This window comes from Corvus brachyrhynchos, unplaced genomic scaffold (genome assembly GCF_000691975.1).
Source record: "Corvus brachyrhynchos isolate BGI_N302 unplaced genomic scaffold, ASM69197v1 scaffold32, whole genome shotgun sequence".
NCBI lineage: Eukaryota > Metazoa > Chordata > Aves > Passeriformes > Corvidae > Corvus > Corvus brachyrhynchos.
In genome coordinates, this window is record NW_008237919.1 from 16,565,568 (window position 1) to 16,591,320 (window position 25,753).

Genomic DNA, 25,753 nt, shown 5'->3' on the forward strand with positions numbered 1-25,753 from the left:
CTGTGGTTTGGACATTGCATGTCAGGCAGAGGCACAAAAACCCCATCAAACACTGTAACAGAATCAAGACAATAATTCGAGATGATCAGAGCTAGAGAGAAAGGATGAAGCTTTTCCATATCAATTCCATATAAACTGAAGAGCAAGCAAAGCAGACAACAAAAAAAGTCACCTTAAAACTACGTCAGAGGAGCCAGACTCAGCCCCTGACTCAGGCAAATGTCCCAGCAGGGATGTCTGTCCTTCCAACCAATAAATGGAACATTTCTTCGTGGAGATGTAAAAGATAAAGTACTCAACACTTCTCTGTTTAGAATAGAATCTATTTTTATTCAACACAGGATGATGAATGGATAAAATTCACAATAATCAGCATTAAAAAACAACAAACCAACCCTGCAGTTGCATTTAAATTTGGCTGTACCTACTGGTCACTCACATTTTTACACACAAAATTTTGTCAGTCTTGCCCATTTCCAGATTAATGGATACAGACACCTGATACTAACAAAACACACAGTTTATTCACTATCTGGGGGACCTTTAGGGTTTCTAAAACAAGAAAAACAAATCTTTAACCTTTTTGTCCAACAAATTTGTAGCTGGGAGGAACTGAAATGCAATCTGTCATTACCCCATACCCGAGTCACTGCAGTGCAAAAGCTATTCAAATAAATAAATAAATAACAGCAGCAGCCCCAACAAGTAAAACCCAAAACACAGTTAAGTATCTTTAGAAATACAACCAAAAGCTTTTTAACCTCAGACTTCAGCCAACAGGGAACAACTTCTCAAAATCTGAGCGCAGCAGAGTTTGAACTGTTTCAATAAACTAGTATAAGCTCTGTATGTATTTCTGGGGAAAGGGATTGGAATCTTCAGCTAATGTAGTCCTCCATCCATCCCTCCCTCCCCACAGATACACTGAGGTTGTGCCAGGACTGCTGTTTTGGGGTTGCAATGTCATTTTTGCCCCATCAAGCTGTTTCAGCCTGGCTGAACGAGGAGCAGTTTGACATTCCAGGAGCAGTTTCCCATTCCAGGAGGATGGAAATCCTTTCAAGTAACATTGCTGCACAATTCTGTCACATTTAACCACAGCCCAAGCACAGCACAGATTTTTGAGCTCGCTCATATGTTGAGTATCCCCCCTGGTTTACCCAAAATGTGAGGTCAACCTTCCATCCAGCGAAGTGCAGGGACAGGACCCTCCTAGAGCTCCCTGCAAGGACCTGGCACCTTGCCTGAGTCCCTGTGGATCTGAGGTCATCCCTGCAGCTCTGCTAAAAATGAGCCCGTTCTGACACTGCTCCAGTCAAGCACAAAGCACGTGCTGGATCAAACCAGAGAAGCAACTCAAAGACTGAGCAGGTACAAAACAGCCCTGGAAATTAAGTGTTGTGCCAGCACGTGGAACACAACACCAGCAGCTGATGGGACATTCCTGAATATTTTGCAGGGCTTTTAGAGTGTTTTGCTAATCAAAGTGTAAAGACTGCACTGTCTCACAAAACTTAAGAGCAAGACAAAGGCCTAGAGCTTTAATAAATATAGTTAAGGACAACACACAGTTTAAATTACCTAATCTTTGTGATCTAAGTATAAACATCCCATACAAAAGAAGATTTCTTTTCACTTTGTACATCTTAAAAAAAAAAAAAATCACAGAAACATTCTGTTTGCAAAGCAGACAGCTGTACAAAGAAATGATATGTTCTGAAGACATTAAACCATCTATTTTGCTGGGTAGCACTAGTTACTCAAATGTTCTCTTCTAAACTACCACCCACACAGGTAATTTTTCTTCTCTGATATTTTGGCTCCAAATGTGAAACCCAGAGCCACTTGAAAGTAGCCACTAGAGAGAGATTTCTGGATATTAAGGCCCAGATCTGACGGTGACTTCCATGTGCACACCAGCACTGAAACCCAACAGAGATCCCCGAGCCAGTGGGCACCAACGCAGCTCCATCTGCTCAGTCCTGTGGTGCTGAAGCACAGGACAGTTCACAGCTCTCTGCCACCCTGAAGAAACCACCTCTCATGTCAGCCCAGCCTAGCAGAGCAGCACAATTCCGTGACGTTTGCACCACCAGTTTATAATACCCTGAAAAATCATTAGAGCCCCCACTGGAAATTCTGACTCATGAACTGCTTTTTGTTGCTTAGGACTCCTTTTCTTCTGCACAGTCCTAATGGAGGACTAACATCCATCCAGAGAATCTGTGAAAACTGCTAACTGCAGTACACAGCAAGAGTAAATTCTATTTTATAACCTACCAAAAGGCCAGATGCTGTCCTTTGGAAGTAGTGCTGTAGCTAAAATCTAATAATACAGTGGGGTGATTGTTGTCTGAGCAGCTTCAAATACTAATAGCAGCACATCTTAATAACGAGCTGATATTGTCCTCTAGAAAGTGATGCTCTCAGTGTACACAAGACGACATAAAAGACGCATCCTTTGCTCACTGACACTGGGACAGTCACTTGCAGACTGTTAAAATTTCAACTTCCTCCTGCTCTAGCTTTCCCTTGATTTTTGGCAAATACACAGTCCATAGTTTTAATTAAAAACATCCTATCAAAAGAAATAAAAAAGGCACTTGGTATTTCTCTTTGGCTCAGTTGAGGCGTGCTGCTGAAACCTTCCCAAAGTCCCCATCTCTTCATCTGATGAACAGGTGCCATCCTGAGGTACTTATTCATGTGCAAAAATCAGAGCTTCAGGGATTTACCAGCTGCATGTCTCACACTGCTCCCAGCAAACGTACAAAGCTCTTCACCACACAGAAACTCAAATACAGGATAAGGTGTCCCACGGAATTTGGTTTTCAGGGAAGAGCTCCAGCCACTGGCACACTCCTTATCCCAGCTCTGGTCTTGTAGCTCAGTGCTCTTTAAACCTGGGGAAGAACAGCAACCAGGCAGGAAAAGCTGAGGTGTGACACCAAAAGGCAGGATCCAGCCCCTGCCACGCATTTTTATATTCTCTCCATTTTACTCCTCCAAAATTCTACAACCAAGGGACTCAATTTAGATTTTGTGTATTGATTCTGTGGATGTTTTTTGGGTTTTTTTTCACTACAAAACACTGTAAATTCAGAGTCACCCTTTTCTTTAAGGAGAACTTTTGGAAAAAGTTACATTTTGAACCATTATTAAAGACAGGGCAGGAAATTCCCCACCTGCACGATGAAACTGATGCCTTGTTGGGGCTGAGTGAAAACAGAGGCTAGCCAGAATTAAGAGGATAAAAGCAGGTATTTATTGAAGGGCCTTCACTGAGGTACACTATGGGTACAGAGCCCTAGGGCTACACCCAAAATGGACCACTGGTCACCAGTTTTTCATACTTTTTTAAGTTGGGTCCATTTGCATACCAGGGTTAATCTTCCAAATACAATTTCAGGCAATGATGTCATTACCCCAAATTTGTTCCCCCTTTTTAGAGGTTTAGTTTACGTATTTCAGGGCCTGGGACAACAGGGTGTCCTCGAGTCCCAGGCCTAGAGAGGATTTGTTATGTCTAACCAGGATGGGAGAACAGTAGCTAGCAGGCTATGGAGTTTTAGAGTTACACTCTAAAGCAGTACAGGATCTGAAAAATATAAAAGCCGAAATCCTAAGGCATCCAAACCCATGAGGGTCAAATATTTGGGAAAAAAAACCCCCACAAACAAGAGATTGTGACAGAGATGTGTTTTCAGGTATTTTTTCAAAAGAAGGGAAGTGTCCATGGTTTGAAAACATCAAACTGAGGTTACTCTTTTGAAGCTGAATTAAAACAGACAGAAATGGATATACACAAACCTTAACATGTCCAGTCTACATCTAGGTGTTATGGGGCAAAGGTTGGCATTGATCTTGGAGGTCTTCTCCAGCCTTAATGATCATATATGATTATAAATGGAAGGCTTACTAATGTGCTTAGGAAGTGTTACTAAAGAGCAGCAGCCATGCAAAACACTTACAGGCTGTGATCTGCATGACACTGAAGTTCCTTCTGGATAAGACGGAGTAAGAGCTGCAAAAACAATCACAGAATCTCTGTTAGTATCACACAGATAAACAAGGTAAGAAACAGAATTATTCATTGTTATTTGGAGTGTTTTTCATTTGAAACATAACTCTGTAATGCTGAACTCAGTTTAAAAAAAAATAAAGATTTACAGATGCTCAGTAATGTTTGGAAGAGAAGCTTTCACAATAGACAGGCAACAGGAAAATAATTTCCTTTCTGCATCTGAGAGGTCAATTTCTTCATAAAAACCAGAATGGTTTTCTGGTTATTTTACCAGCAGATGTGTAAAGAAACCAGCAGAGGGACCCCGAGGCTGCAAGAAAACGTGTCAGAAAGGAATTTTGGAGCATAGAAGTATTTTAGCTGCTATTTGCAAGAACAACTGTGTGTGTGAAAAGCTTTAATACCACAATTAGTCAGGGTGAGTACAGACAGTCACGTTTGCTTGTCTGTGCAGCACCAGGGCTTCCAAGTGCACTTTAAAAGGATTATTGAGAGAATAGCAGGAAAAGTGATTTTACAAATACGATTTGATGGTTCTCATGCACGTGAAAGACAGAATTGGAGCTTTCAGGGCTCCTCACTGTTTCAGGTTATGTTATCCCCAGAATCTCACTATTATAAATGTAAGTTTGTTTAACTGTTTTAAGAAGTTAAACCTTATTTTTCAGAGGCACAGAAATGGCCAAGAGTGAGAGAACTGAACACCACGTAAGAGGCTACACCCCTCCAGGTATCCTTGGAGAAATAACATTTGAACACAGGCATCCATATGCTGCACTGCAAAAACCAGGACAAGCAGAACAGTTATGCAAAAAAGGATTTATTACAACTGCAGAGTCAAACCTCTCAAAACCAGAGCTTTGCAAAGGCGTTTTAATTGATTCTGCAAAGAAATGTGGCGTTTTTTCATTTTAATCAATAACTGTAAGAGAAAAACACTGAGAACTTTATCTAGGAAAAATATGACAGCCTCTCAGCCCTCACTCTGCAGCATGAAATACCAAACACTGAAACCAGCACAAACCAGGATTTATAAAGCAGCTGGCTACCAGTGGCAACACACTTCAGCTATTAACTTATCTAATGTATTTATTTAATTTCCAGAGATTAACTCTTAAACGTGAAAAAATTACTTTTACATTTGGGGTTTAATTTGAATTTAGAAAAAAAAGCCTCCATTGTAACTCAAAGGGTTTCTGATTTTCTTGTGCCAGGAAGGGAATGACACTCAGCTCCTCTGCACGAGCCCAGAGCTCAGTGCTTTGCACCAAGCCACCACCTGTGTGCTCTTTTTTTCCCAAACATCTGCTCCTGGTTACTGTCAAAAGCCAGGATTGCCACTTCTTCATCTAACTTAGTACAGCACTTTCAGGGCCCATCTGGAAAATGTGATGTATTAACTTTCAACATTATCAGGGTGATTTTGTTGATACAGCAATGTAGGAAAACATTTGTTGCAGCTTTGCTAGACTGGCTTTAAAGAAACCAGAAGTGATTCTTCCGTGAGTGGAATCTGAGACAACTTCTAGGTCTAAATATGAAGCTTTACTTGCAATTATGCCTGCTCTAAGCTGCTCAGCCAGCAATTAACAGCTGGGTATTTGCTCAGGAACTGAAGTGCAGCAGAACTGATCTGCACTTTTGATTAAAATTAGATGAGAATTTCAAAACAAGCAAATTTGCTGTTAAGACTGAAATTCTCCTACACCACTGGAAGTCTAATACAACACAGAATACTGAAGTGGCAAAAGGACAATTTGCATTTTGGGATCATTTGGCACAAAGGAAATACACAGCAACCAAATAGTGTTTTTACACTTACTAGCAAGGCACATGCATCTGCCACCATGAGCATGTAAAACACGTTGTTCCAACCAGATGGGGAAATAAGGCCAGCCAAGAGAGGCCCCAAAGCTGCACCTAAAATATAATATTGGTATTGTATTTTGGTATTTTATATAATATACTGTCAGAACTGTGTAAGATTTACTGTACTGAAATGTAGTTATTCTGAATTAAGAGTATCTGTTTTTCCACTATGTTAACTCAGTATTACCTGATGTATTAAAAAGTCCTGGGAAGTGCAAAACATTACTGCTACAGATGGGAAGCCAGTGGGAAACCTAACACAGGGAAGCTGGAAAACTGGATGTGTGATAAACATCTGCCTTTGGCTCAACAAAATGCCCATCCAGTACTGAGCTGAATTTTATACTGTTTTCCCTTCCACATGGAGGGCATAAATAAAATATCCCTGATCCCAGAACAGTCCAGTGACATCTCCTTTTGCTGTCTGTGCCCAGTATCAGTGATCCTCCCTCTTCCTCCCACCCTCAGGTGTGGGACCACTGGAGGTTTCAGGCTAAATTTGTGCTATTCCTCATTTCCCAAACTGTTCTGAGTCCTGGTAAAATGTGACCTGAAGAGCCTAGTTTCTCAAAAATGCTTTGTTTTAACCAGTCACAGGTGAGGCAGGTGGCCTTGGCTTACCCACAGATCCCGTCCCGTCGATGATCGCCGTCACTGTGGACAAGGCTCTGGCGTTCCCTTTCAGGCTTTTATGGGTACCCTGGAGGGACAGAGATGGCTTGGACCCATGCTGAGCTGAGCTCTGAAAAAGCCCTGATAACATCATCTATCTCACACCCCTCCACATCAGATCTGTGTTGCAGAGATGCCCTAAGCACCTTGCAGTGCCAGCCCCTTCAACAAGGCCAAGGATGAAATGGGCATTGCCTGGTGGTCACCTTGGTCTTGCCAACACCTCCAGGCCAAGAACAGGGCTCCAGAGGATGTCTGGAGATTTCTGCCAGATACTCCTTTTCCTGTACTTAGCACATTTGTTAGAGGGCTTTTGCATCTTGCTTAGTGCCTTAAGGAACCAACACATTACAAAGCAAACTTCCAAAGTCTCCCTCATGAGCAGTGTTCATGTTTCCATGTGGCATTTGTGACTTGGCTGAGCTGATCCTGCTGGACTTTTTATTTTCACATACCTTTACTCCTGTAAAGGTCTGTGCCAGGTATAGCTTTTGCACTGATGGGAATTAAATCACCAGCTCATCTCTCACACAGGTACAGCTCCTCCAATCATTTAAAAATGCAAAGTATAAAAGGGGCAAGGCATCTGTACAGAGGCCTGGCTTTGCATGCAACCTTCAGATTCACTCTGGGCTGTCACCCACAAGATTTGGTCTGTCTTGTGAGTGGTCAAGAATAATTTAGAAGCCTCTCACAGGCACGGCACTCATTCACACTAGAACCACCTCAGTGGCTGAGTTCAGCACTGCCTTTCCAGCTCCTTATTCCTTTGCTTTGGTACAATGCAACCCCTTCCCTGGTGACCCTGAAGATGTCCAAGGGCTCTCTCTGGAGGCCAAATGTCACAGGGGAAGCCAAACTCACCAAGTCAGCAGAGACAGCAGTGGTGATCAGGGCATAAGGGCCATTCACCAGGGCACCACTGATAAGCAGCATCACTGTTCCAAGTTAAAAAAAAAAGGAAAATGTGAGTTGTATGAACAACTGTTTGCTATAACAACAAGAGACATCACAGCCTATGGTTCCCAAATGGCTTAATCCTTCCTTGGCTCCCCTGACCCAATTCAGAATTGGGAAAGGAAGAAAACCAACATCCACTTCTCTCTCTTTTCAATGCTCACTCCATGATGTGAATTCTCAAACATACCAGAAGATGGGGCTAAGACAAAAAGCACTTCCCAGGGTCTTTATCGATCCTGGTAGGTCAGAGAATGGGGAATATTTGACCAAACTGACCATGAGGGCAGGGGTTGCTCACAAGATACACCCATAAATCCCTTCTCTGCTTACAGAGCACCCTAAAAGCTAACAAGGCCTTTAGGTAGGTGAGACATCACTGTCAGCACTTGTGTTTCCATTTCTGGTGTGAGGTAACAGAAAGCCACAGGTGAATTCAGCCTATTCAAGTAAAGTTAACACTGCTGTCAGAAGTACTACAGGCAATCTTTAAACACCTCTGGTATTGGGCACAAGGGATATAAAAAAGTCTGTGCTGACACAAAAAGCTCCATAAAGACTAAGGATATTAACTAAATCTGTTTTCTTGCCACCCCTTACTCGTTTCCTATCTCCCCCCTTTACCCGGTAAAAAGCCTGCAAGACCAAATCTAAGGAATTTGATGCCATGTTCTTCCTCTAAGGGAAAAGATGAAATAGAAAAAAAACCCAAAAAAAAAAGGAAGGGGCATCGAAGATCATAAATGCAAAGTTCACAGAAAGCTAGGCAGAATAATTTAAAAATACTCACCTACAGTAGCCTCAAGGCCCATTTTACTGACTGCAGAGAACATGTATAGCTGTAAAGATAATAAATAAGCACTCAGAATACCAACATATGGACTAATCCCGGGTTCCTCATGTTAACTACATGCTATCTTAGCTGGTATTACATGAAAGTTCCAGGTTTTACTAAACCATTTTAGACCACAGCAGAATGATTGTTTGATTGGACACAGGAGGGAGATAAGGGGTAGGATCCCATTCCCCTATGCCCTTTCAGAAGGGCTGTGTTATGAGGCCACTCAGTTTTAAACTCTCCAACTGCAGCTTCAACACAGAACACAGATCATAAAAAGATCAAATAAAAATGTATCTCCCATGTCCATCTGCTGGTTTTCCAACAGTTACAGCTCAGAAATTTTACCCTTTGAGCAGCTAAAATTCTAACAACTGAACATCAAACTTTACAAGGGAGTGAAACTTTCCATACATTCTGTAAACAAAAATACATTAGACTTGCTTGCTTGTTTAGTAGACAAGCTTGTTAGCTTGTTTAGCCCCAATATCTATATTTGCTCAACTTTTCATGCCAGTTTTTAAACTGGCCTGGACTCTTTACATCCAGGTTAGGAGATGCTGCCTGAAGAACTGTCCAGGGAATGGCATCACAGCCTCAGCCACGGCTGTGAGAGAGGGGCAGGCTCTTACTGTGGGTGCTGCAAGCAGCAACATCATTCCGCAGGTTGATGCCCTCTTCTCCAGCCTGTCTGAAATGAGACCTGCCAAAATCCCACCTGAAAAAACACACAGGGGAGTGAGGAAAACATTCAGTGCGTGCTTTGCACAAAAGACATCAGTTTTATTTAATGAAACACAACCCAATGACTTTTACAGCACAGTTACACATAATTCACACAGCAACATCCTCATTAACCCAACCAGTTTTGACCTGAAGGTAACAGAAGCAGACAGTTGCTCTTCCTCATTGTTTATTCCAACCAAATGTCCAAGGCAAAAAGCCTTTTCCCAGGTGCCACATGGCCCCACTGCTGCAGTTCTGGAATCCACTCACTGGTCTCTTAAAACCTCACACGCAACAGAAAACTTGGTTCTCTGTCCCTGTCATACCACAACCAGGGGAAATGGGCTATTTTAGATCTTGGGGCAAATGAAATCCTTGGTTTTCTCTCCAGGTAGTTAACCCAGGCTCTTGAATTTCCCTCTGCTTCTTGTGTTTTCCAACAACAGAAGAACTGATCTGAGGGTGTGGCTGGAGGGGACTGAAAGGGCTGAGGGAAGGCTCTGTCAAGATTGTATTAAGGGAACTTGCACAAGGAGAAGGAAAGGAAACTCTCTGGATTCTCCAGATTCCTAAATACTGCTGGGCCTGCCCCTCCCTTCCCAGCTGCCCATCTCCAAATTGCTCCCATCCTACTTGAATTTAAATATAAACACCAGACATCCAAGCAGCACTGACACACTGTTCAGCTGTATTCACAGCAGAATAAGATGCTGCTGGAAGATGTCACCCACCTCTCCAAGGTACTGCTGAGTCTGGCTTTGAGCTCTCTGGGATGAAATAAGCAGACATCACGCCCAGGAAAAAACAGAACAATAACTGCAACACACCCTGACACCAACACCTTGAGCTACACAGCTCTTGATCCAGGGAAACTTCTCCATCATGAGCCTTATTTTCCAAAGGACTGATACAGGGCTTATTTCCAGAAGGGAAATGGGGGAAGTGGAGAGGGGATGTGTGGTTGGGGTAAGTCAGCTGTGCTTCAGGATGATGATGATGTTTGCTTTATTATGAGTTCAGCTGTCTGCACTGCATCAAAATTTATTCAATGGTCACCTTACAAATGAGAAAGGAATAGCCTGGTCCTTATTATGATCTCCCAATTTTATCAAGAAAAAGAACCAAACCAAGACACCTGTGGCCATTCACCTTTGTGCCCACAAAACCCACACAACTGTACAAACTGGGACAGTTCTCTTAAGTTAGAGTGACAAAAGGAAGATATTTTGATGGGTGGTGACCAAGACTCATGGGCCAGAGCTGATGGAGCTGAAAGATTCTGTAATTTGACTCTTCCCATCTGCACTGGACAGTATCACTGGCTGTAAAGATATTTTACTAGATTTTCACTTTTCAACACTGCTCTCAGCTCAGTACCTTTACTGCCACTCTTCTTCAGTGGAAATCATGCATATGAACTATAAAATATGTAAGCTGTGTGTACCAGAGCCTTTCCTGATTAAGAGTGTGGAATAATATTAAAACTTACCAAAAATCCCACCCACATCAAACAGTGTGGAAAGGTCCCCAGCTCTTTTGGCATCAAGATGCTCTGGTGAGAGAAACAAAACACTTGTTTCATTTCTAGACTATAAAATATGGAAATCTCAGCAGTCTTGTAATGCCAGGGCAAAGGCACCTTACAGCAGAGTTGTTTATTCACCAGAATAAGCCACAGTAAGGTGACACTGGGTAAAAGAAATAAGAACATAAGTAGGCATTCAGCAATGCAGACTTTTGAATGCAATTACTCTCACTGCAAGAGACATTTTACCAGTTTTATAATCACACAATTACAGAATGGTCTGGGTTGGAAGGGATCTTTAAAGGTCATCCAGTCCAACTTGCCATGAGCAGGGACATCTTCAACTAGATCAGGCTGCTCAGAGCTCCATCCAACCTAAGCTTGAATGTTGTCATGGATGGGGCATCCACAGCTTCTCTGGGCAACCTGCTGCAGCATTTCACCACCCTCACTGTGAAAAATTTCTTCTTTATATCTAGTCTAAATCTGCCCTCTTTTAGTTTAAAATCATTGCCCCTTTTCCTATCACAACAGACCCTAAAAAGTTGGTCCATCTTGCACTCTGAAGCATAAAAAAACCAAAAAAGCAGTCCTGAACAGATAAAGAAGCTCATTTACATTATTTTGTATAGGTTTTAATAGGGCATTTCAATCATGAACAACACTGTTAGTAAGTAAGACTTTTTGATTTGTTTGCAAGAGCCAAAGACAAGGTATTTATGCCTGGAATTACTGAAGATAAGCCAGACACTTTTGTTTGTTTTGAAAATGCCCTCTCATAACACTGAATTCATAAACCTGAGAAATATGCTGCTTGGTGACTTATAACTCCCCTGCTACTGCAGCAGAGAAAGCCTCTTTCAGAAGCAGTAATGTTTATTTTCTTATTTATTCCGAGCTCCTATTTGCAGACACTTTGTAGCCATAATTCTGTATCCCTTTCATGTGATACTCACCAACATTTGTGATGTAGAGGGGAAGCCAGAAGAGGAAAGTGTAGCTCACCAGCTTTGCAAACAGGAGACAAAGGGAGAACTCCACAACTCCCTGAGAGAATAAAGAAAACAGGGAGTCAGTATCTTAACAGAGCTATTTGCTTTCACAGACCATTACGAGAATGGTTTCTAGGAAGCATTTAGGCTTTTCTTTTTCTCTCATGATTTCCCAAGAAGCATTCTTCCCCTGAGAGCACAAAGCTTGCACTCTGAGCAGACTGTGGTATTTTACTTACATATTTTCTTTCAATTGTACTGAACTGCCTGAAGAGAGAACATTAAAATGGTACTGAATAACCTGAGCAGAGAGCACTGAAATGAAATGTGAAGGATTTTATACCGTTTGGGACACCTGCATCACTTATTTCCCTCGAATAAAGTTGTAATACAGCCTTATAGCAGGTTTGGAGCGTGTTCCAGAGCAACTGGCATCTTTTTGTGCTCTTTATCTCCTTCCTTCAGATGGGTCCAAGATTTCTCCCTTATTGTTCAGCTCTTTATAAAAAGCCACTAAACCAGTCTGACACAGCTCAGATCAGAATGTGGAAAGAGCACACCACAGACTGGGCAATGACCTGTTTAAAGCTCTAACTTGCTCCATCCTCTTTCCTTCTGGGCACATAAAAGTCTACTTACTGTACAGACATGCAACTAAACTGCCAAATTAACCCATCTTCATTCCCCTCACCATCAGATAACTTTTTGTTTGAAACCAGATTTCTTAAATCCCTGGTATGGAGGGCTGCAGTTATCCTGAGGAGCAGCACACACACTCCACACTCAGCCGTGACCTTCCCAGCAACAAGCAGGACAAATACCACAGGGTTTCAGAGACTCCAGGTGGCAACAGCAGCAATTTTTCACCCACTATTTTCACTTTGCCACAGGAAAAACAGTTGAGGACCAGACTAAACACAATGAGAGGTCGCAGGAATACAGTGGGTGGGTGCAGGATTTTTTTCTTACTCTACACATGATCCAAATAATCCTACTTCTGCATTTAGGCTTCAAGTTGAGAGGACAATCAAAAATGACAGGTTCTGACCTCAAGGAAACTTCCTTTCCTTTAGCAGCAGTCCAAATGTTTGGGCTGAAAGTCCTGAAACTTCTCAGATGAGATTTTAAGACTAAAGCTTTTAAAAATGCTGAGCAATGTAAAAAGGGGAGCCATAGAAGGAAGTTCTGACACAGAGATGTGCTTATGGACTCAGTTTGCTATTCCATCCTTAATACCTACATGTCATCAGGTTCAGTTAAATTTTAGAACAGACTTTAGGATGGAATAAACTGTTTCAGTCAGGACCTACAGCAACCACCCAGTCCAGCTGCCTGACCCCTTCAGGGCTGACACAAGTTGAATGAAACACTCTGATAAAGTCATTATCCAAATGCCTCTTGAACACTGTCAAAGAGAGATCAGCAGCTCTCTCTCCACTTGCCCTCCTCAGGAAGCTGCAGGAAGCAATGAGGTCCCCTCTCAGCCTCCTTTCCTCCAAATAAACCAAGCCCAAAGTCCTCAGCATTCCAAGATTGTGATGCAAAGTTAATACTCTCTACCACTCCACCCAGAACTTCATGGAAATATGAATTCTGAGGCAAAATTTAATTCTTAAGAGCAGCACAGGCACTCACAGGTATCCTCAGGGCCCCAAGGAAGCTAATGGCTGATGTCCCATGCCTTCCTTCCCCAGTGGCCACGGTGCTGGAGCTCAGTGACACGCTGCAGTTCTCACTGTCAGTGAGTAAATGCTGCATCTCTGGATCCTGCAGCGTCCCCCAGCAATAGATGAGAGAGAGAAAAGAACAAAGAAACAAAATATGTATCAAGAAATCAAATAGTTCCAAAATAATTTCTAAAAACAAGTATCTATTTTATCACAGAAAATTATGGTTTTTAAAAACGTCTTGGCTTGGATACCCGGAGTACACAGAGAGAGCAGAGACTATATTCAGAATATCCAGTGGTATCTGGTTGTTCTGTCTGAGTGCACAGAGTCTGTAATAGAATCAAGTTTCTGTGCTATTGAGGAACAATTTCAAGTGGCAAAACCCCCACATATTGAGTACATTCAGTGGAATAGAACAGTTTCCAATCTTCCCTCACCCCACCACATAAATGTGGTCTACTTAAAGCTGACAATCAATCTACTGAGTCCTACAACATTGTATACAAGACATTTCTGAAAGAATACATTTCTGTGTAAAACCATGTATTATCTCCTTTCTGTACAAATATTTAGCCCATTTTTCAGACTCTGTAATATCATCTTCCTCACTGATCTAAACACAGGCTATCTTTCCAACTGAATTAAATTATGGACAGTGAGTGCTTTATGTTAAGCAATCACTTACTTTTTCGAATCTGGTCCATTTGAGCATTGCAATCCCTGAATTATAAAAGCCTGGATTTTACCAGCATCGCCTAAGCTGTGAATTCTGAGTTCTCTTCTAGTACTAGGAAGGATCTTATTCCGAGAATTCCACTGGCTGCTAAGAATACTTGTGGAGCAAGTTACCACTCCACAAGAACAAGCCATCCCAGTGTAGCCATGAGGGTTTATGTTATTTTTATTCCTCCACCAGACTGAAATGAACTCTCAGAATAGAGCTGGAAATTTACATCTTACAGCTGCACACAGGAAAAAAAAAAAATCAGGTATAAATAGACCTCAGTACTCCTCTTCCAACTTAGAAAAAGGATGGGATGTAGCTATCCTCACTTTCACCTGCCTGCTGAGAGCTTTACCAAGCTGTGTACTTCTCCTACTTACATATTCTGCACACTGTCTTCTTTCTCCTAATTCTTCAGCCTTTGAACAAAGCCTCAGTGAAGAATTAAGCCTCAAATATATATTTGACTGTAGGCTAGAAAGGATGTAACAGCAGGCTGCTCCATTGCCAGTGCTTATTGCAAAGATGAAAACTTTGATTAATATTTGCTAAGCTGATGGAGGAAGGAAAAAAAAAAAAGTGCTGGAAAAAGTCAATTCTGCTATTTTACACTCAGTGATTCTAAATAAATTCCATTTTTAAAGAACATCATTTAGGAGAGGGCACCAGGGAACCATCTGGACACCTGAGCCCAGACACCCAGCATAGTTTCAGAAGCCACCATGCAGCATCCAAAATCCTAGACATGATTGTTAGATGGGATGCAGGACTTACAGGAGTCCAGTGTCTGGGCTCAGATGATAAAGCATTAACTAGAAGACAGAAAAAACATCTAGGGACCTTTGACATGGCACTACAAACCTATGTCATAGCCCAGGAGCCACTCCATCATCATAACAAATATTTATCTTCTCAATTACTGGAGCAACTTCAAAACTTGAACTGTTTTAACAGCAGCAATTCAAACCATAAACTACTAGAAAATTTTAAAAAATAAGAGAGGAGAAAAAGAGGAAAAAAATAAGGGGTTAAGCAGTGAAGCTCCCCACTGGATTCTAGATGGTGTCTGAGTATTTCCTGCACAATTAGCACAGCCAACCCAGGATTGTCTGAGGAAATGCTGCTCATTTCTCAGACAAGCAGCTCCAAATCTGTTTTAAAAGAGCTGGTAAATATTGCAGTAGAGGTGACCAAAGCCCAAATAACTTATTTAAAGTCATGCTGGAAACTTTTGTCAATGATATGGGGGTTTTTATGCTGCACATAGCTACAGGATAAATAAAACCAGCAGGCTGTGCTTGGCAGAGATGATGTTGTACAGCCTTGCCAGCTTGTCTCAGAGCATGATTCAGCATATGGCACACTCTTGATCTCTGGGGAAGGATTCATTATCCTACAATTTTGTGTGATTTTTAAGAGGCCAACCTAACACAAGCAGCAATGAAAGCACAGAGGTATTCAGGTCACGCAGCCAAAAACACATTCTGCTTTCAATCACTGCAGATCCTGAGTATTTGCTGCCTTTTTACAGTAACTGCAGAAGTCAATGAAAACCCAGTAAAAGCTGCCATTCCAGTGTGCTTGGAGACCAACTCATAAACACAAAACATCTGCTGTTTGTAGAGGCTCAACAGCTGACTGTGAAAATCAGCTCCAAATAACTGCAACACAACCCCTGTAAAAAAAGGAAGATGTTCAGCTTGGCTCCAACAGGGAAAAGATGTTCTTCTGTCACTGGCAGAAAATCAGGAAGTCCCAAAGAGTTACCAACAAGGGTTTTTAATGATTTTATTCGTTTCTTTTTAAACCTTGTTAAGACTCTGTATTACAAACATAACCCAGCTGCCAGGGTGGAGAGAGAAGGGGGGGATATTCCCAGGATTATGAGCAAGTGCCCCCAGGTTCATTGTCCACATCATCCCTCTGTCCTGCTCCCCAGGGACACCAGAGTGGGAGAGGGGTACATTTTCCTCACCCTTTGCTAAGCAGACCCTTCACAGGGTGTCAGTAGAGGCACCAGCAGAGTTAAAAAAGAAATCCCTACTGATTTGCTGATTTATGTACGTTTTTAGCTTTGTCATCATGATTTAGAATCTCAGATTGGTTGGAAAGGACCTAAAGATCATCAAGTTTCACCTCTGCTATGGGCAGGGACACCTTCCACTATCCCAGGTTGCTCAGAGCCCCATCCAGCCTGGCTTTGAACACTTCCCGGGATGGGGCAGCCACAGCTTCTCTGGGCGCCTTGCTCCAGTGCCTCACCACCCCTTCTTCCATACATTTAGATGAATTTCTTCTGTAAATTCCAGCTTGTCTAAAGACACCTGCTGGTATTCTTACATCTCCCCCTACCTTCCAGCTGGTTGTGAAATAACACCAACAAATCGTCTCTGGGCTAGAGACTACTCTTGGGCAGCTCAAAACAAAAATAATAAACTCAGTACAGAGGGGGTTTAAGCTGTATTGGAAGTGTTTCCTTAGCAAAAATTTCAAAACCTTTTTACCAACACTGATTATTCCATCCTGTGAATGCTCATTATTATTCTATGGGCAAAGGATGAAGAGAACAGGAAGTTTCTATTTTCCTGGAAAAGTCTGAAAGAAGTTAAAAAAAAAAAAGTTATCCTCTCAGGATACAGCATGCCAAGTGTACTGAATACAAACACAAAATTTCAAATGGAAATTTTCAGTTAATGTCCATCACAAGATAAAACAGCTTTCTGCCCACAAAATGGGCAAGTCCAGAATTCATCTTCTAGTAGGAAATAACATTCCTTATGGCTACAAGTTTTAAGTTAAGATTTTTGTGAATAATTGCTTATATTTAGAACTTTCCATCTCCACATATAATCTTCTAAGTACAGACAGCTTTCAAAAGAAAATGGAGAGAAGTGAGACTGCAAGGATGGGACACAATATACATAATTTAAATATTTGAAGTGGGCTGTCTTCAAAGTATTTTGCAGTGCATTATTTTTGCTGGAATTGTGTCAAGATCACAAAAAAAGAGCGTTGCCAGCTCATTCAGCTCAGTTTGCATTACTTATGGCAGGTAATGCTTAGTTCCCTCATCTGAAGTTACATTTGTGTGGGAAGATGGAAGCAAGATTTCAGCATCATGAAAACAGGAGAAATCTTTACAAGCAGTAAATGTTTCATGTGAGCCTTAAGAAGTCTTCTATGCTATTTTACAGTAGTATTTTATATTTTACCTGGGGTTTGCCATTTTCCTTAGCATTTAAGGCTGGCATCTGGATTCTGCACCGAGAGGCGCCGTTCAGGAAGGTTTTAGAATTCTAAAAAAAGAAAACAAAACAAACTCCATATTTTTGCTGCTTGTTTCTTTTAAGGATTACATTAGTGTCAATCATCTCTCTGGAACAAGGTTTTGTGCATTGTCACATAAACATAACCCCAAATGGAGCATCTTTAATTTGATGACAGTGTGTTTTGAAATTTCTGAGTTCTTACACAGAGCTCTGGCAATGGACATAAAATGCACTCACAAATTGATCTGAAGGTTGTTTTCATACTGGTTTTATATAGAAGCAGCTGAATTCAGAGCACAGTCATACCCCTCTCCACAATTTTAGCTGCTTTTTCCTCTACTGAACTTACTGATTGCAAACTTAGTTTTTGCCCTTAAGCAGATGATTCCACCAGCAACTACAGAAGTTGATTTGTTTCATGAAAACTTTGATTTTTCACTTTCCTAACCCCTTTAAGAGAAAAGTTCATCCCTTTAGCTTATATTAGCACTTTTAACCCAGAAATGCAGTGTGTTCTTGTGGACAGGAGTGTTAATGAGGATCCTGAGCACCGCCAGCAAGTTCCAGAAGAAAACATGAGACAAAAAAAGCTACATTTTAGGCACCAGATGCACTTAATTTTTATCCTTACTTATTAAGAAGTACATTCCTGTGTCAGTTCACACCAAAACTGCCTTCACTGGAAAACACCATTTCGAGATCTTTGGTTTAAAAAGATTTACCAGGGACATTCAGATTTGTCTGCTGAAGTAAATATACAGCTTTAAAGCAGGTGTGCAGTCAGGTATGGACAACCTAAGTCCAAAAGAAGCACTGTGCATTTCTCAGGGATGAGATGTTTAAGTGTTTAATCACACACTGGATGCCACGTTAAAAAAAACCAACCAACCAAAGTAAAACAATAAAAAACCCCCACAAACTCTGTCCCAAATAATACCCCCTTAAGCTCACCACCACAAATAAAAAAAAGCATGCAAATGGTCACTGAACAATCCAGCTCAAAAAATCAATCACTGGGTAATTCTTTCCCCCTCCCCCCAAAAAATCAAGAGTATGTACTTCAGTATTTTTTAGACAAACTGCCCTTCATCAGTCAAATCCTTCTAAGAAGGCAAAATACTTTTGAAGATAAATTGTAGTATTTCTGCAGCTCAGTACAGAGCTGACGTACAAGCAGTCTTGGACACGCATTCCTCAAAATAAACCAACAACACTCAGGCCCCCAGGGTCTGATAAAACAGATTTTGAAGTTTCATCTTACAGAAAATCTGTCTCTTGTCAAAAATGTGATTTACAATAATCCACGGGGAAGAAAATCCATTACCTAGAGACAAGTCATCTACATTTTTAATCAGCAGCTCAGCAGAGGAAAAATGAATGACTTTTTCATTTGACTGTCAAAAAATAAGATTTACTGTGGTAAGGAGAAAATGTCTAGGGAAAAGGACTAGACTGAGAGGCTGCACATTTAATATTTGGACTTCTTCCTCCTTTTCAGGAGATAAAAATTGCAGCCTGGTAATTTTTAAATGCACAAGCACTTTGCAACAGGAGTTTAAGGGAGGGAAGTTTTCTGGGAATGCGAAGTCAAGATAAAGGAAGTTTCTAGAGCACAAACACAGGTCTGTATGAACATGATGTAACTATGGAAGAAAAAAAGACAAAGGGAGAAAAGACGAGAAGTAATAAAACCAGTTCTAAATCACATTGCCTGAAGGGAAAAAAAGAGTTAAATCTCCTCTTTAAATTTCATGAAGGAAGTGCAGCAATTCTGAATAAAGCCCACTGACTCCTCACTTGCATTTGTCATAGTACAGCCCTTCAGAAAGTCAAGATTAAGCCTCCAATGCCAGCATTTAAAAGCACTTTATTGTCCTCAAGTATTTATTTGGAAACAAATTTCAGATGGGTAAAGCAGAGCCAAGATGAACTCAGGCAAATGAAGCACAGCCCAGGAAACCAGAGAACAAAGAGAAAGAACCACACGTTCAAGGCCCTGTGCCTGACTCTCCATCTGTGGTTTTGGACAACTCAATGAAATCAGATTACTCACCACTACAAACTCTGTAGAAATATTGGGCTCACGACCACGCTGCAAATAAACAGTAGACCAAATTCATCCAAGACAGTGACACCACACAGAGAGGAACCTGATCTCTGAATCTTAATATAAACCTGAAGTCCTTCCCTCGTGCTGAGCATTTATTTTAGTGGTGCTTAAATTTAACTGCCTTCATTCTTCCACAAGGAGATCTAGTTTTTAGCACCAGCCAGCAGAGCTGCCTGCACCTACCCAGGACATCTGGCCAAAATGACCTGAGCCTTATGAGAACAGCAAGTTTAATGCCTTAGAAAAAAAGATTTCTAACTATTTGCAAAAGCACACAAGGTTGTTCAGGTTGTCACTGAAATGACTGAACAAGAAAGGGACAACAAGCATTTGATGCCTGTCAAATTCTACCCCTGTACAACACAGAAGAAATATCTTTTCCCTCTTTTACTACACGAACCTTCCTTCAATTAGCACTCACTTTTCTTTGCAGTCAGAAACTGTCGTTACCACATCTACATCTGGACATCTTGAACTTCTACTCTTACCTAATTAATTTCCCTAGTTTAGAAACCCACCCTCCTTGCAGCAAACAGAAGCTGTGAGCCCCTTCCACAAGGGTTTAGAATCCTTGCAGACCACTCAGGACTGAAGCATTTGAGCAGTCCCAGTGACAAAGCTCCCGAGGACAAAGCAAATCTCAATCTGAGAAGTGTCCAAGGCAGGTGGAGAAGCCCTGTTATAAACTCCTCCCAGATTTCCAGATGTGAAATGGGAATTGAGAAGGAAGAAGTGATTCCTTTGCTCTGGAGAGGGAGGTTTCCAGGGAAACAGAAGGTCAAGTACATCCCACACAGTGAGAGTGAGCCTGGAGCAGTGACCTTGCTGCTGCACTAGAGAGGATTAAGGCAAATGCTTGTCCTTTTCTGCAGCTGGGGGAAATAGCTCCTAAAATGCTAAATTTTTGCTAAAAGTATCATGGCAATTAGATCTTCCATGTCAAAATTTTCCACACCAGCTCATTGAGACATATGAGCAACACTCTGTGCATAGCTCTTTAGTTATGCTTTCCAGTTAAAGTGTATTTGAAACAAATAAATACTTACTTCCATAAGGCTTAACTGGATATTCTGAAAAAATGATGCTCTGAACTACCTAAAAGCTAAGGAAATATGGGACTCCTAACAGCAGGCAGTGAGAGTCACTTAAAATGCTCTCAAAATTTACAGAAATTACTTCTAAGAAATGAAAGAGAAATAAATGAAAAATACAGAGTGCAGTGTGAGCCACCTTGTCTCACAGGAATAAACTACGAGTAGGAGTTCCACAGAGCATTAAATGCATTCAGAAGCTTTATCAGAAGTGCTTCATATGAAGATAAAAAAAGCATTAACTGGTAAAGAAGAGAGAACACAGACTAGAAAAGTTGCCTTCAGTCCCTATTCAAGAGCACTTAAAATGCAAAACTCCATCTATCTGAAAATATTAGGTGGTGAAAAAACAGCCATCAACCCTGTACAACCCGTGAGATTTGCAAAGAAAAGGTCACAGGAATCCACATGTACAGACAATTTCCATGTGGGATTCCCCTGGGACCTACACCCCTGATTTGCCTTCAGACATGGGAAACCTCATGGCCTGCTCTGCTAATCCCCTCTACTATCCCAAAAAAATACTTGGAAATGTGGCAGACCTGATTGCCCAGAGGTTCCTGGGAGCCTGGAGCAAGAATTGCTCCAGAGTTTGGCTGCAGTAGAGACAAACACAGACCAGAGTCTCATGGAACATGAAACAAGATCAACCTGTGAGCACAGTCCTGAACAAAACTGGGCCAGGAATGACATTCTGTTACGAGAAGTTAAACACAGCTGGTCTTCCTAATGCTCTCTTTGTTCCCCTTCCTTGCTTTTTCCTTTTCTCCAATTCCATTTGGATTGTCTCCCTCCTCTTGGGTCACAGCTACACGAGGCAGGAAAAGAATCATCTTCTCACACAGCAACTCAGGATTTCCAAGGGACATCTTTCCACCACTGACACAACTTTCTAAAATATGTAATTGTGAGCACATAAAACACCCTAGGAAGGTGCTCAGGAAGACTGAAGAAAAGTAAGAAAACTCAATAAAACACAAAAGAAGAGATGAACAGCTTTGACTTGGTTTACTGTCATAAGATCATTTGTTCCAAAACTTTATTTAAAACAAATTAATTCACCTCTTGATTCACTTGCTTTGAGAGAAAATAAGCTCCTGGTTTACCAGTGAAGCACAGAAGACCAATCCTTGCCTCAAGTACAGGATCAGTTATAACAGCCTGGCACAAAAGGGGCACCCAGACAATCTGATTTCCAGAACTATCTTAATAAATGTGTGTATTAGGAGGCAAAAATCAAAAAAGAAAATGCATTCACTTACACTGGACGGTGTGCAGGAGCAACTGACATCTCTAGGATCTGAAATAAAATACCACACATAGTTAATGGTGAAAACAAGCCTAAGGAAGATCTCTTCTACAACATTTTCAAATAGTGTAATTTACTGACAATAAACTGACAGTACAGATAAAAATTGACAATAAACTGATAGTACAGATAAAAAATGCTATTCTGGCAGTCCAGCTCATGACAGAATTATAGTTATATGTGCAGGACTTCTCTTCCTGAGACAGGACAGTCACAGTAAAACATCCGAGTCTGCACAGGGACAGGATGGGGCATTCCTCTTTAATTTCTAAATTAAAGTGTCAAAACCTGCTCATCAGCTGACTCCTGTATTTCATAGCACAGAGGATGGATGGCATGGGCTGAATGGTAGCACAGAATATGCACTGCAGCCAGGTGGGCCGTTCTGCTAAGGTACACTGAAATCATTTATCAACACAAGAGCTAATGACAGGGCAATGGACTGAGCTCTGGAATGTCATTCTGTCAGGGGTGCTGGGGACCTTCTGGGTAACAGAGCTGGGGAGGGGTCTGGGGCACAAATCAGATGAAGAGCAGCTGAGGGAGGCTGGGGGGCTCAGCCTGGAGAAAAGGAGGCTCAGAGGTGTTTTATTTCTCTCTATAATTCCCTGACAGGAGGGGGCAGCTGGGGGGGGTCGGGCTCTGCTCCCAGGGAACAGGGACAGGAGGAGAGGGAACGGCCTCAGGCTGGGCCAGGGGAGGCTCAGGGTGGACATCAGGAAGAGTTTCTCCATGGAAAGGGTGGTCAAGCACTGGAAGGGGCTGCCCAGGGAGGTTTGGAGTTCCCATCCCTGGAGATGTCCAAGGAAGGCCTGGACGTGGCACTCAGTGCTCTGGGCTGGGGACAAGGTGGGCATCGGGCACAGCTGGGACTGGATAACCTTGGAAGGCTTTTCCAACCTCAGTGATCCTGTGATTCTGACTGTATAAACTCTTTGGAGGTACACAGGCTCTTCTCCACCAAGTGTTCTGGGAAGAAGTTCTCTAAGCATGGGCACAGCTTGAGGAATACGAGCCCTCCATGGTTCTGTCCCACTGAAGCACTCACGTTCAATAAGGAACAGGAAACAAACAACCCCCATGACAGCCACGATGACCCCAGGCACCACAAAGGAGAGACCCCAGCACGTGGACACCCAGTAAGCAGCAATCAAGGATCCCAAGATATTCCCCACTGAAGTGTGTGAATTCCAGACTCCCATGATCAAACCTCTCCTGCATTTAAATAAAAAAAAAAACACAACACACACAAACATTTATTATAAGCATTAATCTCTTGATAAAAGTGTATCAAAATGGCTGTTCATCTGTGGTGTCACTGAAATATTTGCAGTCTTACAGTTCTTTAACTGATTATTTATGCTACAATCCCCATCTGGCAATTTCAAGGCACCTAAATATTAATAAAACTGTTGTAAATACTCTGTTCATGACAAAATTCATCCTGCACTTACTGCCATTTAAAAACACCACTAGGGCTTGCCTATTTCTGGATAGTTTCTTTGATTAAAACAAGTATGCTCAGGTTGTGTAGCATCTGGACACCAAGTCTGATGCTTTTGGGAATAAAAATCCTCCTGCAAGCACATTGCACCAATAATCTGATGCTTGCAGGATGTGTCACACTTATCAAGTAGAAGAAATCAAACTGTACAGGATATGTGGGGCAAATTCAGTATTTTCTGATCCCATTCTGGACTTGCTGGGCTCTGGTAGAAGATGACACCTGCACAAGCTTGGCTAACACACACATCAGGCTCCTGTCTGCCTGGAAATCCCAGATTAGAGCTGCTGTACATCAGCTCCAGCTGAGCTAAGGTAAACCACAAAAATCCCATTGAAATCATGACAGCAGGGATTTTTTTTCCCTTGTAAGTCATGGGAAAGCTGCCTTGCCCTCAGCAGGATTTTATCTGGAGTAGCCTAACTTGAACAAACCCAAACCTTTTCCACGGTCTGAAGACAAGATCTAAGAGGTCTGCTCATGCTTCATGGGATTTATAGCAGAACGAAACCAGGTCACTGACATTCAAACCAGAGCCCTACTCACCAGTCCACTGTGGGGCATCCAAAAAGTAAAGGATGCTGCTTTTGCACAAAGCAAAACCTGAGTAAATGTATTATTTTGCACAAACTCACTGGTTTTGTTCAGTATTGTTACAGCTACCATTCTCTGCATTTCCTAATGGAAAATTAGTTTGAGCCTATATAGTCTTAACTACCCTGTGGTTTATATAAAAATCAAATACTGAATTTCAGTACATCCTTCTCTGGAACTGAGACAATAACACTCTACATATAGAAAGGATGGTACCATAGTAGCATTATTATATGCTACATGCATCAACCATTATCAGAGCTAGTGGATTTGGCATGCAGCTCTTGCAAAATTTATGGAAAATTACTGTATGGTGTGACAAAATAAACATAATGAGTGATCTCTGTGAAGGATTAAGATAAAAAAAAGCCCCAAGCAGATGATTTAAAGAAGGTGATAAAAGAAAGGTTAAATCAGGTGCCATATGTATTTTGTCTTTTAAATTAAATTTTCAAGTTTATGTAAGTGTGTTAGAAAAAAAGACATTGCACAAAGGTATTTTTCACAGTTCCACCCTGACAACTGTTTTGAAACACAAATGAAAACACAGGAAATTCCACATTAAAGTGGCATAATAACAGCCTTTACTCAGAGTAGTTTTAGACTGTTTATATTTGCAAGAATTATTCTAATAAAATTCGGAAATAATTCATCTGAAAAAGAGCTACCACAGAACACTGTTTTGACATGAGTGAGACAGTTTCAAACTCATATATAAATTAATCAGCATAACAAAGGAAACGCCTCTCAAAACTCTACCTGCTTGTTTCATCCCAAAAAAAAAAACCCCCACAGAAGCCAAAGAAAGATATTTCATTTGATTATAATGTCACAGCCCAGAATGTATTGATCTGTACTTCCAAAACTTTGGATTATTTATCATTTACCTTCCTTTTCCAAACCAGTTGCCAATACATGTAACGACACTCGGCCAGCCAGTGGTTTGCACCAACCCATTAGCTATCTGAAAGTATATACAAATAATAATAAATAAACATTCCCTGCCATAAATCAGGTTCCTACGCCATTCCTGCCAAGTGCTGCATTGGGAAAAGGAAGTCTACACAAATGCTTTGAATTTAGAAATTTAGTGGGGGGTTTTGAAGACTTTTTTTTTCCCCAAGAATAAACAAGTTACAAAGTTTTGCAGAGATTCTTCCCTCTACTTACATCTCTATAATTAGTTTATGATTTAATTCACAGAATACTGTAATTCAGTCACATGCTTACCAAAAATCACATTGCTCTGAGCTGAGCAGAGAAGTGAATTCCCCACACTCAAGCAGCAGCACAACGCTTATCTCAACTTGAGCATATGGCAAAGCATGTTTGCAATCAAATAAAGCAGAAAAAAAAGGCAACTTTAGGGGAGACTGGATAACTTTAAAATGCTTAACAGACACCTGCAAATAAACAGAGAGGAGGAATTTACTTAATATACTCAGGATGAAGTAAGAACTATTTCAGCCTCCACGTTGCACAGAACTTTAACTCCTCTCAACTCCTAAAAAGCTCCCTCTCTACAAATGCACCATGACACAAATATCACAATGCAAAATCTCATATTTGAACATGCAACAAAACCCAACCTCACTGTACCCAACAAAAACCAATGGGGCTGGTGATGTCAGACCACCCTTGGAATTACAGGGCTCACTGACCACATCCCAGAGGGCAGAGACAGTCAGCTCAACCCTAAAGCAGGCAGCTCCTGTCCTGGAAAACACCTGATCCAAGAGGGCTGGGGCAGTGACAGATTAATTGGTGACAAGGTTACAGAAGTGCTGTGCCCAGGTTAGTATCTCTGCATGCCACCTTGCTCAGTGCCATGCAGACGTGCCAGAGGTGAGAGTGTTACTGCAACAACACAGAAAGCAGC

General features: G+C 41.5%; 1 protein-coding gene across 5 annotated transcripts in view; it reads right to left on the bottom strand.

Moving 5' to 3' along the window:
• Positions 1–307: 307 nt before the first annotated feature.
• The window catches only part of SLC37A1 (solute carrier family 37 member 1), a 35,327-nt gene continuing 9,881 nt past the window's right edge, over positions 308–25,753 (bottom strand). For 3 of the 5 annotated variants that reach the window (XM_017733325.1, XM_017733324.1, XM_017733326.1), the window contains exons 7-20: positions 25,105–25,277; positions 22,825–22,991; positions 21,730–21,767; positions 17,210–17,293; positions 13,239–13,370; positions 11,568–11,658; positions 10,576–10,638; positions 8,993–9,078; positions 8,313–8,361; positions 7,430–7,503; positions 6,515–6,593; positions 5,847–5,944; positions 3,972–4,024; positions 308–2,903 (exon numbers count right to left, since the gene is read on the bottom strand). In XM_017733325.1, the coding sequence (XP_017588814.1) occupies positions 2,888–2,903; positions 3,972–4,024; positions 5,847–5,944; positions 6,515–6,593; positions 7,430–7,503; positions 8,313–8,361; positions 8,993–9,078; positions 10,576–10,638; positions 11,568–11,658; positions 13,239–13,370; positions 17,210–17,293; positions 21,730–21,767; positions 22,825–22,991; positions 25,105–25,277 (1,203 nt within the window). In that variant the 3' untranslated portion in view covers positions 308–2,887. Of the gene's footprint in view, positions 2,904–3,971; positions 4,025–5,846; positions 5,945–6,514; positions 6,594–7,429; positions 7,504–8,312; positions 8,362–8,992; positions 9,079–10,575; positions 10,639–11,567; positions 11,659–13,238; positions 13,371–17,209; positions 17,294–21,729; positions 21,768–22,824; positions 22,992–24,761; positions 24,839–25,104; positions 25,278–25,753 lie in introns of all 5 variants that reach the window. The other 2 variants (XM_008632851.2, XM_017733327.1) reach the window with 2 other exon arrangements.